Raw genomic sequence first — 13,605 nt, 5'->3', positions numbered from 1 at the left:
GCGATTTGCGACTTCCGAGACGACTAGGAAATTGGCGACGAATGGCCCAAGATCGAGTTGAATGGAGAAGTGTGCTTGAAACAGCACGAGCCACCCCGGTTCTATGTATGCTGAAGAAGAAGAAAAAGGGTCAAGCAGGAGGAGAAATGAAAGTAATTGTGTGCGGTCACCTGCAGAATCCATCAGCGTCGGCACGGGAACTGGCGGGACTGACGGATTATACTGAAAGAACTGTGGTGTGAGTAACTGAGGGGTGCAAGGAAACTCTCAAGGCTGTCCACAAGGCGCAGGTCAGACGTTGGAGTTGAACTCTTGATCGTCAACTGCGGTTGAGGGTCATTCGGAAAATCAAGGCTGATCTCAGCATCATGGATTGTACTTTGACGAAAAAACTGTGAGTGCACCAAATTGTCCCCGGGTTCGTCCAAAATACTGGGAGATAATGAAGCGACATTGGTCAGATGAGGAGCTCGAGGTGCCGGCTGGCCGAGGCCGTGACTGGGCAGGGTATGCGCCGGCTGACGGGCGGTGTCAGCAGTAGGTTTTTTCATGCAATGTAACAAAATTACCTATGTTTCATCTTAGAAAGGGTTTCGAGTAAAATATTAATCTATGCGGGACAGTATCCGGGACACTTAGTAATCCGAGACAAGCCATCTAAATCCGGGACAATGCCGCATGATTCGGGACATCTGGTTAGCCTAATCTAGTTATATCTCATAAATTGAATATAAAATATTTAATACTTAATAACGCTAAATTAGTGAAGGTGTTCTGATATTGGCACCGTCCGGATTTTGATCCAGCATGGTATATTACGTATCCGGTGTCCACGGATTTTTCTACCGGGACAGTGTTTGGTTGTTAACTGTTATTGACACATAATGCAGTGGGAGTGTTTATAGATTTGTATCTCTGATTTTGTTAAATATACAAAATGCTCTGTTGATTGCGTTACCATTAATTAGCAATGCTTTACATCATCAAGCTGTTTACAAACTGCAGTATTTTCAACATTTATCAGGTTCAACATCTAATTATGTAATCATGGGCCTATGCTACCTCACTTTCATTAGCTGCGAAAGCTGCTAATTAAATTTCCTAATACAAATAGGCTTGTTTAATATAGTAATTCGGAATTCAAAGGAGTGGAAGGTCCCAACTTTTGTATGCCTATCTGTCAATTATTGAACCAAACGACCACTGTGACTGTGGATGACTGTAAGTCTAACATTTTTCGAAACTGTTTTTGGTGAACTAAACAATTTGTTTAATAGAAATATGGAATGCCCAGGTACCATTCGTGTTGTATTGCTGTTATTCCTTTCTACGCGAAAAGCTTCCCTAAGAAAAATAAATACAAAAGAGGCTCTGTTATCCTTGGAATGAATGAAAGAATGGATCATTGAAGATAGTAAGTTTTGAAGTGACTACAGCTTGCTTCTGGCGCCCACTATTTTCAATGATCTTCATTGCTTGGACTTTTAACTTCTGTTCCGTGATAAAAGCCTATACTCTCAAACAGAAAAATGTTTGTTGGATGATGTTATGATTCCCACAGATAGTGAAATATCCAAACTCAAATATAGAACTGAGAACAATATCAACCGATTGGGATCGCATTGGCACCATGTTGCAGTAATTTGCGAACAATCTGATTTCGATCGCGTTACTAACGAATTCATATTCAAATTGAATAATAAGTTCATATGATTGCTCAGTCTAGGAACCAATTAGCGATAGCTGATATGCCAATATTCCACACATTGTAGGTACTTCCCACCAAAAAAAAAAAATCATTCGGCGGAACCCTATGATTCGAATTAAATGCAAGCCCTAATTATAGTTCTAGAAAATCGGAGCGCCGAACCATATTTACCCTGCGAGATCATTATGGCCTATCGAGGATCAAAATTACCCCCGTTGCGTTTGGTCTAAATTATCACCAATTGACCACGGGCCGGGCGTTTCGCAGTTCTACTATAAATTGCAGCCCAAGTAATCCGGCTAGGCTCATTCAGTTTCCCGTATTCGAACTTGGTTCAGGATGTTCCAGCTGGTCGGGGTTTTACTGTGCGCGTTTGCAATGGTTCTAGTCCTGTCGCAGGACTATTGTGATACGGAATTGTGTGACCAAGGAGTTGCTCACATCGGTTGTAACGCCAAGACCGAATTGTCTAGCGCTTGTAAGGATGGTTCCAAGTACACCTTCGACGATAAGTTGAAGAAAATTCTGCTGGATGAGCACAACAACTACCGGAATCAGGTGGCTAAGGGAGAGCTGGACTGGTTGCCTTCGGCTTCCAGCATGGTTCGAATGGTGAATTCCCGTTAAAACCCCCCCGTATAGTTGTTGGTGATTAAAATTTGTTTGTTCTGCAGGACTGGGATGACGATTTAGCTTATCTGGCAGAGCTGAACGCCATTCAATGCGAGTTCGCCCATGACAAGTGCCACAATACGAAGAGTTATCCGAATTCCGGCCAAAATATCGCCAGCTGGGGAACAAGCGGAAACGACATCGATATCGAAGCAACGTTGAAAACGCTGGTTAAGGAATGGTGGGATGAGCGTCATTTTGCCACTCCGAAGCTGATCAAAAAACTGTACGACAAGGAGAAAGCACTACACTTCACGATGCTGACGCGGGATGTGGCTAGTCGAGTTGGTTGCGGAATGATCAAGTATCGCCAGGGCGAATACCTGTGGGTTCAGCTGGTTTGCAACTATTCCTACACGAACATGATCGGAACACCGGTCTACAAGCAGGGTAAAGCATGCTCGGAGTGCAAGTCCGGCTGCGACAGCGAGTACGATGGGCTGTGTGGCAAGGATGAAAAGGTGGATGTTTCGTAAATTGTGTGAGCCAACAGGTCAGTGCCTTTGCGGTGACAAATAAATGGTGATGGGTAAAAATTGCAGTGGAAATCCTTATTGAGTTGAAAGAAATTTATGATGGAAGTATAGATTTGGAAAAAAATGCGTAAACTCGACATTGGCAAAATATGAAAGTGGCACTTTTCAGTCCGCAGCTGTAGATTGCTTGCCAGACAACAGACTTTTTCGGGAATTTTAACCTATTTTGATTTTGCAGTCTTCCGGAAAATAAGTTTGCAGCAGTTTATATTTTACGTAACGACGCTACCGTATTTTGTCAGCAAATTTCTCGTGGAGCTTCCATGAGCATTACTTTGCTTTCTTTTTAACCTGTTGGAAATAAAATCTTTCCATTTTCATTGATTGAATGAGATTTACGATCTGCTACCTTTGCTTTTTTTCCACTGCTCAAAACCAGAGCTAGAGCTAGAGCCAGAGCCAGAGCCAGAGCGTGTATACTAGAAGGACAGTGCTTAAGGCTATCACGCAAAAACTTGGTTACTTACAGTAATTCAAACAAGTTTCATGCAAGCACAAATTGTTTTCTTTAAGATTACATATAAAACTCTTATAAAACTAAAACTTGCCACGCTACAAAAAAGATTTTTCAAAGAGCGCGATGTTTTAGTTTTATACGGGTTTTATGGCCGCTTTATCGCAGTTTTTTAGAAATAGAAATTTTACGGTTACTTTCAACGATTAAGTGCTGAAAATTTCAAGGACTAGACCAAGACCAAGACCAAGACCAAGACCAAGACCAAGACCAAGACCAAGACCAAGACCAAGACCAAGACCAAGACCAAGACCAAGACCAAGACCAAGACCAAGACCAAGACCATGACCATGATCATAACCAAAAGGAGAGAAAAAAGAACAAGGGAGGAGAAAAACCGGTACAGAAAGGAGAAAACACGGGAGCAGAAAAAGAGGAAAATACGAAACAGAAAAATAATAATAATGAAAAAAAAAAGAAAATGGAAGACTAACGGGGTAAAACGAAAAAGAAAAATAGAATTTGATAGAAAAGGAGAAAACGCAGAACATAATAAGGCTTCGTGCACAAATTACGTAACGCACAGAGGGGATGGGGAGGAGATCGCGCTTGCGTTACTTTTTGTTGCGCAGGGGCAAGGGTAAGTCATGAGAAGAGTTACGTAACAAATTTGTCAAATTAAAAATATTTGGAATTATTTTTTGCAAAATAAATCTGAGCAGCTGAAGACCATTTGAGCTCAACATGCAACATAGGGTGATGCCTAACTGCTTCTATTTGATCAAAATTCCTGTTCAGAACACAAACCTGATTGTGTTATATCATACAGTTCGATCAGAATTCAGAATTGACATTCTGATCAGAGTGGTTTTGATAGGAGTGCAGAATCGATGCATTTCTTGAGTTCGTAAAAATATAAAAAATTAAACGGATTGGGCGATTTCTATTCAATGGTAGGGGGGGAGGTTAAGTTAATGTTACGTTATTTAAAGAGGGGCTAAGCCAAGCGTTACTTGTTGGATCAAAAAAAGGAATTTTTGCGTTACGTAATTTGTGTCCCAAGCCTAACAGGAAGAACAGGACCGAAAAAGTCAAAACGGGACAGAAAAAGAGCAAGAACAGGCTTGAAAAATGGGAAAAATGTAGGAAAAAACGGAACAGAGGAAAATCAGGCCTCAGGAAGAACACGAAATATGAGACAGTAAAAAGAGAAAATGAGATATGAAAGGGAATAACGAATAGAAAACAAGAGACATCAAAAATAAAAACGAGAGGGAGCGATAAAGAGGGGGGGGGGGGGGGGCGGAAAAAAGGTCAAAAAGGAAAGAAGAAAAATGAAACAATAAACGGGGAAAGTGATAGAGAAAAACGTAAAACGGAAGAGGAAAAAGAGAATAATGTGACATATCAAAGGACACCCGAAGAGGAAAGCCAAAGTCAAAATAAACGTGAAGAGATAATTAAGAAAAATAAGAAAGATAGGAGTCGCCGAGAATTGAAATAGACGAAAACTGTAAGGCCATTACAAATATTTTATAAAGTTTTTGTCTTTCCGGTGTTGGGCCACTAAAGGGGGGGGGGGGCGAAAAAGAGATTTTTTTAATAGAGCATAAAAGATATTGATTTTAGGCATTTTTACTTAAAATTCAGACGTGAAAACCAAATCTATTCTTGCTTATAATATGAGCCGCTCCGAATTATAGTGGTCTATTGACCATTTAGTTAATTTTACAGGAGACGAAATTGTCTAAAAAACTCTATAATAAGTTCTATACAATTGTTCCAAATCCAAATCCAAACCAAGTATTGTAATGTATATCGTATAAAGTGATTCAACATGAGAATACATAAAAATCTCAACTTTTGTCAAAATATACGATTTATTCACACCAATGTACATAGACCACTATGATTTCATATATATTTTCACCTTAATCCCCAAAACGTTCCGCAACATAGTGGTCTATATCCAAGGGATTTGTAAATGGCTGTATCTTGCGCTGCTGATCGTCTAGCAAGTTGCAGTCTTCGGGAAGGTTATTCAAATGACTACCAGCTTCAAGATGGTATGAAAAATAGCTCAGAATTGTCTCACTGCGTGGCGCTAGTATATATTCATATACAGGCTGTATCTAGCGCTGCTGACTATCTAGAAAGTTGCGGTCTTCGGGAAGGTTATTGTAAGATAATATCAAAATTGTACAGAATTGTCTCACTACTACAAGGCTATGAGAAATAGTTAACTTCAACACTCAATTTTTTTTCTCTAGATACGTTAACTGCTTGTAAAAAATCCATCTACCATCTATTAATGGTACTTCTAAGAAGGTCAGAAAAATCCCAGCAACTCACTTAATCTATTGGTCTCATTCACGTGAACGCATTCCCAGTTACTTTTTAAACATTTTGCACGATTCATGAAAAATTTTATAATCAAAGAAAATTTGGTACCAACTTTTCAAAAGGGCCAATCTGCAAAATGTAAACAAACTGAGTGAGGGTTATTTTCTGCTGGACTAGCATAGGAAAAGAAACCCTCACGCGGTTTGTTTACACTTTGCAAATTGGCCATTTTGAAAAGTTGGTGCTGAATTTGCTGTCATTTCTAGAGTATTTCTACCTTCACATCTGTCTTAATCTTCTTATTTTCGAAAAACATGTAATAATGGAAATACGGATTTAAGGAAATCAACCAAATTTTGTTGAAATTTATATGCTTTTCCAAATACATTTGCCTTCGTCCTTGGCCAGCATTATCTCGACTTAAGAATTAAATTACATAAGAAATTGGAGGCCGCTTGTTTCAAAACGTTGTCTCTGGTTCGGCAATGAATACTTCGTGACGTGACGTGAAGTGATTCTAATGTAAAAAAAATCCGTGGAATACGATGGAGTCGGAACTTTTGAGATTAAAATGTATTCATTGAGAGAAGAGTAGAACTATAGTTTTCAAATCGAATTAAAAAATATTTGGCAGCACTGGTGCTAAAAAATACCACTTTTTTCGAATTCCTTGCACAATTTTCTTTGAAATGTGAAAATAGTATCTTTCTAGACTTAATATTTCCGGAGATATAAGCAAAAGAAAATTAGCGGATTTGACGAAAACAAGGCTTTTGCTGATTAGGGGAGGGGGCTCCCATAGAGGGAGGGGAAGTCCAATCGGCACCAAAAAAAAAACAATAGTCGACTTACGGTTACTAACTACTTTCACCTAATGCCCAAATTATGAGACTTTTATCTCAATCTCTGTCACAAGTAAGTCCCATGCACATAGACCAGTATAATCCGGAACAGAATGGTCATTCTGTTCCGGACCAAAAATTTTACATGAAAAAAGCATATTGGAAACCTATCATTTTGTAATTTCTAGTGTTTATATAGTACATCTATCGATAAAGATGCGATTTCGAATTTCCATTTCTGTTTCGTGCTAGAAGCATTAACTCAACTCGTACACTCATTTTTCGAGTTTTTCGGGCTGTAGAACCCACAGACTATTGATTTTATGAAAAAAAATTAACACAATACCATGCTGCATCAATATCCGGACACTTAAGCAGGTCATATGTTTAATATGTTCCGTAAACAATAATTTCGCAACATTCTAGTAACTGATTTGTACTATAATCAAATGTAAAGCTTAAATTTGCAATAACACGCCAATTTTACAACGAAAACTCAATAAAATACATTAAAATAAGAGAAATAAACTGGCTTGTCTTGTTCATAAATCCGGACACCTCACATCTCAGTGAATCAATATCCGGACACTTTTGAATCATCAACTTTCTCATGTTTTGTCTAAGAAATGTATGCCTATAAGTAAACAACTAATCACTTCTAAAACGTAGTATTAAAAAATCATAACTTTATGCAGTTTTTCAATCTTTTAATGCCACTTTGGTGCTATTAATGGTACGATTTTAGTGAAGTACTACACTAACCCTTACATAACCAGAGAACGAAAGTGATTAAGTATTTCTACATTAAATGCCTTTAAGTATTTTGGATTTCCAAATATTTTGACGGTTCTGTGGATCGAGACTCTTTCTCTTACCACACCTTCTACCTGGTTCAACGTGTCCTTTCATTTTCTAAGAAAAACATAAGGTTTTAAATGCGGACAGCGTAATTATTTATAAAAATAGACTTTATTTCACCACTTTAATCAATGACACCGTCTCAATTAATTGAAACTAACCTTCTTTGTTGATACAAAGCCTAAAAAGTTGGTTTCTTCGTAATAATAAATTCTCAAAACCTTAAATCGCGGAAGCACTACTTTTTAGTAATCTGAAAAAACTCGCAGAAAAAACACACTGTTTGACACCAACGTTACGTTTGGACTTATTAAAGTTATTTCGCGCAGCCTACTTAACCACCGATTATGTTGAAAGGATCTTAGATATATTTGCAAAGTAGTCTACATAGCTACACCTCATAAATTGTATATATTATTGCTTATTGAGGATAAATTAGAGAAGGTGTCCGGATATTGGTACCGTCCGGATTTTGATGCAGCATGGTACGAATTATTTTTTTCCCCCTGATTTTGCAAGCCAATTTCCAAGGGGGGGGAGGGGGTTGGGTGTGACAAAAACTTTTAAAATTATTTGCAATGGACTAATTGAAAAAAAAGGAACAATGGAAGACAAAAGACGGGAAAGTAAATAACAAAAAAACGAGTGCAAAACATTAGGAAAAACAGAACGGAAAATAAAACAATGGCTACGACGCAACTTAGTGAACGAAATCCGGGCTGTTGTCGAAAATCAATCCTGGCGACAGGTGAAAGCCATGTCGGGTAGCCGCAGTCCGTGGAGACCCTTGATTTTATCCCTTTGTTCATCAGTGGACCGGCGGACATGGACCAGTAAGTAAGAAGTAAGCGAAGAAAACCGAACTGTTGAAACAGGAAACACCGAGCAGAGAAAAGGAAAAAGAGGAAAAACGAAAGGAAAGTATGAGCAGAAACCAATAAGTACAGAAAAAGAGGCAACCCAGAATAAAAAGTGAAAAAACGGGACTGCAAAAAGGAAAAAATTAACGGAACAGAAAAGAAGTAAAACGTGTCAGAGAATTAGGCAGAAGATTTCAAACCTAATTTCGAGTCTAGTTTCTGTGCATGCATGTCCGGTTTTATGCCCAATTTCTAGTTTATTTTAATTCCAATCTTAGGTTGAGTTTTAACTAAAATTTAAACTCTGAATTCAAGATGATTATTGTTTATGATCTCACGACCAAATATCATTTCACAGGTGCTTAATTCATGGAATAAATTTGATCACCTTGCAATGGATTATATTTGGCGCCAGATTTATTCAGTGATATTTTCTAGCTATTGCATGTACTGCGCACGCTAGAATCAACTATAGATAATCGTGTGAAACAAGCGTGAAAAAAATATATGCTCGCAATTGTTTGCAGAGAGATCTATTGTACGTTATGCTTCACTTACTGAATATAAAAAATTAATTTACGTACCGAACCTAACATTAAGCTGATTAGGTATCGGTAGAATCTATATTTGTTAATCAATCATATTTGATAAATCGCACGAAAAATCGATTATTATGCTCTCTGTGTACCGGAAAAGTCTTCGACCTAATTCTGAATCGAACAAAATGTCACTCTCTACCATGAGAACTAGCCGAAGATAACGTGAACCGAACAGACAGTGGAACTACATATTCTGTATTTAATTAAATGTACCGATTTTTTAGTTTCGATAAAATTCTAATAAAATTCAGGTTACCAACGACAGTGAGTTGAGAGAAGATTTTTCAACGAAGACCAATCAAAAAAATTTCCAACAAATTCTACTCTTCACTCAAGTCTAAAACATTCTAAATCTGCATTTGATTTCTTTGTTCTTTAGAAACCATCGTCTATGTTCCCATCAGCTCAGCTCTCTGCACATTCCGGACGGTATTATTTCATTGATAAATTTACCCGTCGCTTGCGGGCCGGCGGCGACGGACGGTGATGCGATGCTTTCCATATTGCACGTTTCGCCGCATTCAGCGGGCGGATTCAGTCGTGTTTGAATTTTCCCACAATTCCGTGGGCAACGCGTCGCGTCCGGGCCACCGGCCGGCCGGGCGGGCGTTCGCCACATTTGGATGTGGGTGGCTGGCATTCTCGTTCGACTACAAGCTTGATTTATCAGAACAATCTACCCGAACAGATGTTTTGGCTGATTGATTACATTGATTGCAACATGACGGCAGCAAGTGTGTGCAAGGGGTTGCATTGCATCCATCATGCAGCAGTCTGAAGTACTGATTGAACGCGGTCACTTACGAATACTTGGAGCGAATCGGAAGCGGGAAATTAAAATCTGTTCAAATTAAAACTCAGTCAACGTTAATCAATTGGTGTTGAACACACTTCTACCTTCTACGGTTAATTTTTAATTAAACAGCCCTCGGCGGATGGCGCCAATTCAACGCGTAATTTGTTCTGTGGAAACAATGTTAAACATCAATCTGGTCGTAGGTGTTCCTATACAGACGGTGTGTTGCAGCAACAGAGCATAAATTTAATCATCCAATTACTGAATTATTCATCAAATGTGGTTTCGCTTAAACATTGTGATTTTTAATCACCTATATTTTCATTATTTTGAGTGCACCAATAATGGAGTTTTCTTTTCGGTCAACCTAATGCAGACAGGGGTGTGATGGTGGTGCCAGCGATGCCACTACTGTGGGATACCGCACTCAAATCGGTTGAAAAACAATGAGCCTTCGATTAATATTGTAGTAAATTTCTCACTCAATTAATCAGTACTTCAGCAGGGTAGATCAAGTACTATTAACAACACATACTTTACTAGAGGAATGTGACAAAGTAGGTAGAGTAATTATAGGATCAATTACTTCGCGTGTGGGGTACTGCGTATTATACGAATTATTGATTTTCTTTTTGTTTGCTGTTTGCGGAAAACATACCACTGCATTTAATCCTTATGCATCGCAATCAATCAGTGTGATTACCACAGGTGACGACAGATGTTTCCGATTAGTTTCAAACCGGAGGATTGTAAGTGAGTTTCGATGGATTAACTGATAACTGATAACTAGGGTCGTAAGCTTGCTTCGGTTTGGTGAGACAGCCAACTGTTGCATCTTCTTTTCATTCTAAGCGTAACCTACATCTTTAAATAGAGACCAAAGCAAAGCTTGCGATATACTTCATATTATAAATTGATTATAAATATGTCTAAGTCAGGGGCGTAGCCAGAACAATTTCTTAGGGGCGGGGGGGGGGGGGGGTTTACAAAGAAATGGAGAATTATTTTCAGTTAAAAGCTATTTAGGTTGAAATTGAGTGTTCTTCATTTGACAAAAAAAAAATAGAATTGAAATAAAATAAAAGAAATAAGAGAAATTTTACCTCTAAGTAGGCATCGAGGCATGTGTGTTCGAATCTCGGCTGGGAGAGGCTGTAACAGTCTATAGGATCGAGTCTCTTCGAGACGCAGCCAGGGTGGAAACAATCTGACAACTTATCCTGCATGCTTTTCAAGATCGCTCTTGAGGGGGTAACTCGACAAGCAGATATCCAACCAAGAAGTTTGATTTTCAATAATTGTAGCAAACTACGCAAGCTATGCGCTTTGATATTAAAGCCAGAAGCATTATCATGGCGCAGGCCATTTGCGTTAGACTGATAGCAGAGGCCAGGAGGATTGAGCTTAAAATTAGGGATTAGGGAGTTTTTAGGGATTTAACAATGCGCACTGACGACATACACGACCTTGCGGACGATATTTCGCGGAGTACAAGCTGGAAGTGAAGAGTGACGCAGGTGCATGAATCAAAGGACACTACTTGAGGAGACTACTAACGAATTTGGCGATAGTCGGTAAGGTACGGTGAACAGGATACGTCGTAAGGAAAACGACCAGCACTCAGAACAGAGGACCTCAACGTGCGATATGGCTTGACCGAGTCTAACCGACAATTTTTATTTTTTAAATAGAAAAAACTACAACTTCAGAAATGCTTGCGAAATGGGCGACGAGTAACCCAAAATCAAGTTGAATGAAACATAAAACAGCACGAACCATCCCGACTCTAAGCTGCTGACAATGACGAGGATCGTACAACCCGCCCTGCAAATTTTCTTGTGCTTTAAACCAGGATCCGGCAGTGTCGAAACAAATAAATGAAGCTGACTTTCTTCCATCTTCACGTCATACATGACGCGACTGGTTTCATTTATTGAACAGAACGTTTCAAGCAAGCGCCAGCTGGAGTTGGTGACTGTTCCAAGTGACGACAACTGAAAGTCAGGCACGAAAATTAACTTTTCGTTCAAAAGTTATGTATAAAAAAATGAAAAATACGGGACTTCATTATCTCGTAGGTACCTTAACCGATTTGAACAAAATTGATTGCATATGAAAGGGGAGCCTTTCAAAACCTTAACTTACAAATTTTATGACGAATGGGCTGGTGGTTGGAAAGTTACATAAATATACATTGAAAAAAGTATTTAAAACATATTTTTGTTGCATATAACCATTTATTCAATAAGAAACATCCTACAATTTATTATTATTTAAACTTTACTGTTAAGATCTATCAAACAAAACCGAGTTGTTTTAAATCGGACGATTCATTCAAAAGTTATTCTTGCTTAAACATTTAAGTACCGTCAAACGGGGTAACTTGCAACAGTTCTCAACTATGAGCGCAAGTAAAAACTTATCTGTAGCACATTTGAGGGCATTTAATTAATACGAAGTTATTGGGTCTAGAATAGAATAACTTCACATATTGAGAAAAAATATGCGATCGATATTGGTTGCTGTAGAAATCTTTAATTAGTTTGTTGCTAGTAACCCCTTCAACGGGGTAACTTGCAACAAGTAATATTTTTAGGACATTGAACGAATTTAATGATTTGTATGAGTTTCTTTTGACTTCGATATGCAAATGTTAATTCGACTTGCAATATTTAATGCTTTAGCTATGAATATTCGCATAAATGTCCTATGTCATGTTGGTCAAAATAATTTATGACCGCGTAACGGAAATTACGAATTTTAGTTTTTATGTTATTCATGCAGTTGATATTCCGTGTCTAGATCCTATAGAGCTTCTTCAAGGTCCATTCAAAAATTACGTAACGTACTTATGGGAGCGGGAGTTGTGTAACAACGCATTCCACGTCGTATATCCATTGTACAAAATCAAATAAAGGCGATCAGGGGGGTTAAAAATCATCGATATCTTGGTTACGTAATATATAAATGTTCATTACGTTACGAGTGATCGTAACTAGAAACTATCATATTGCTGGTCGATTTCTTTCAGTGAGATTATTTTCTTTTTGGCCTCTTCTATGAACATTGGGATATACTGAATCCCAAAAAAACTGGCATATTTCCGACTTACCGAAAGCACCTTACACTCTTCAGCTGTGCTTTTAGTATAGCTTGATGCAAAATTAAATGATAACTTGCTTCGTGAAGTTAACGAAACACAGTTTTATACATCTACCAGCTGTTGCATGTTACCCCGTTTAAGTACTTGTTTTACGAATAATGTGGTAACAAGCAGGATAAACAAAACTAGTCATCATAAATCAAATATTTTGTTTCCTTATTATTCACTTTAATATAAAAAATGCATGTTAGGCTTCTTTTATTTGAAGTGCTTGTGGGCGTAGCGAACGTTTTACAGACGAAAAAATGGCAATAAATTTGACACCATGTTGTAAGATTTTTTTAAAATTACCAAAACAGCAGAAAATCTACATATCAATTTCTAAGGCTTCTTTGACCTGTTGTTAACAAGATTCAGTGACTGATAGAGATTAAAAATTGAAGTAAAAGATCAAAAATACAAAAAATTCGATCGATATTGCGTTGTTGCATGTTGCCCCGCTGTTGCAAGTTACCCCGTTTGACAGTACCTTGTATTAGACCGCTCAAAACGTATAAAACCAAAATATATCAATCAAGGGTCGATTGTATTCAATGTATGTATGCACGTATGTATGTACATGTGTATGTATGTATATATGTATTTATGTATGTGTGATGTATGTATGCATGTACCTATGTATGTATGTATGTATGTATGCGTGTATGTGTCTATGTATTTGCAATTTTGCAACTTGCTTGAAATACAAGAAAAAGTGAGAAACATTTTATTATTTCATAGTCATTTTCTTCACTTGCTGTTACTGCCAATCTGACAAGAAAAGCAGAATAGCGA

The 13,605-nt window shown here is 38.1% G+C and overlaps 1 protein-coding gene across 1 annotated transcript; it reads left to right on the top strand.

Moving 5' to 3' along the window:
- The first annotated feature begins 2,086 nt into the window (after positions 1–2,086).
- Positions 2,087–2,856, top strand: LOC128744310 (antigen 5 like allergen Cul n 1-like). The gene is made up of 2 exons (XM_053841191.1): positions 2,087–2,320; positions 2,383–2,856. Exons 1-2 carry the CDS (start codon positions 2,087–2,089, stop codon positions 2,854–2,856), a joined length of 708 nt encoding a protein of 235 aa, XP_053697166.1.
- The last annotated feature ends 10,749 nt before the right edge of the window (positions 2,857–13,605 follow it).

This window comes from Sabethes cyaneus, chromosome 3, assembly GCF_943734655.1.
Source record: "Sabethes cyaneus chromosome 3, idSabCyanKW18_F2, whole genome shotgun sequence".
NCBI lineage: Eukaryota > Metazoa > Arthropoda > Insecta > Diptera > Culicidae > Sabethes > Sabethes cyaneus.
Note: the sequence above shows the minus strand (reverse complement) of the source record. Positions and strands in the feature narration are given on the sequence as shown.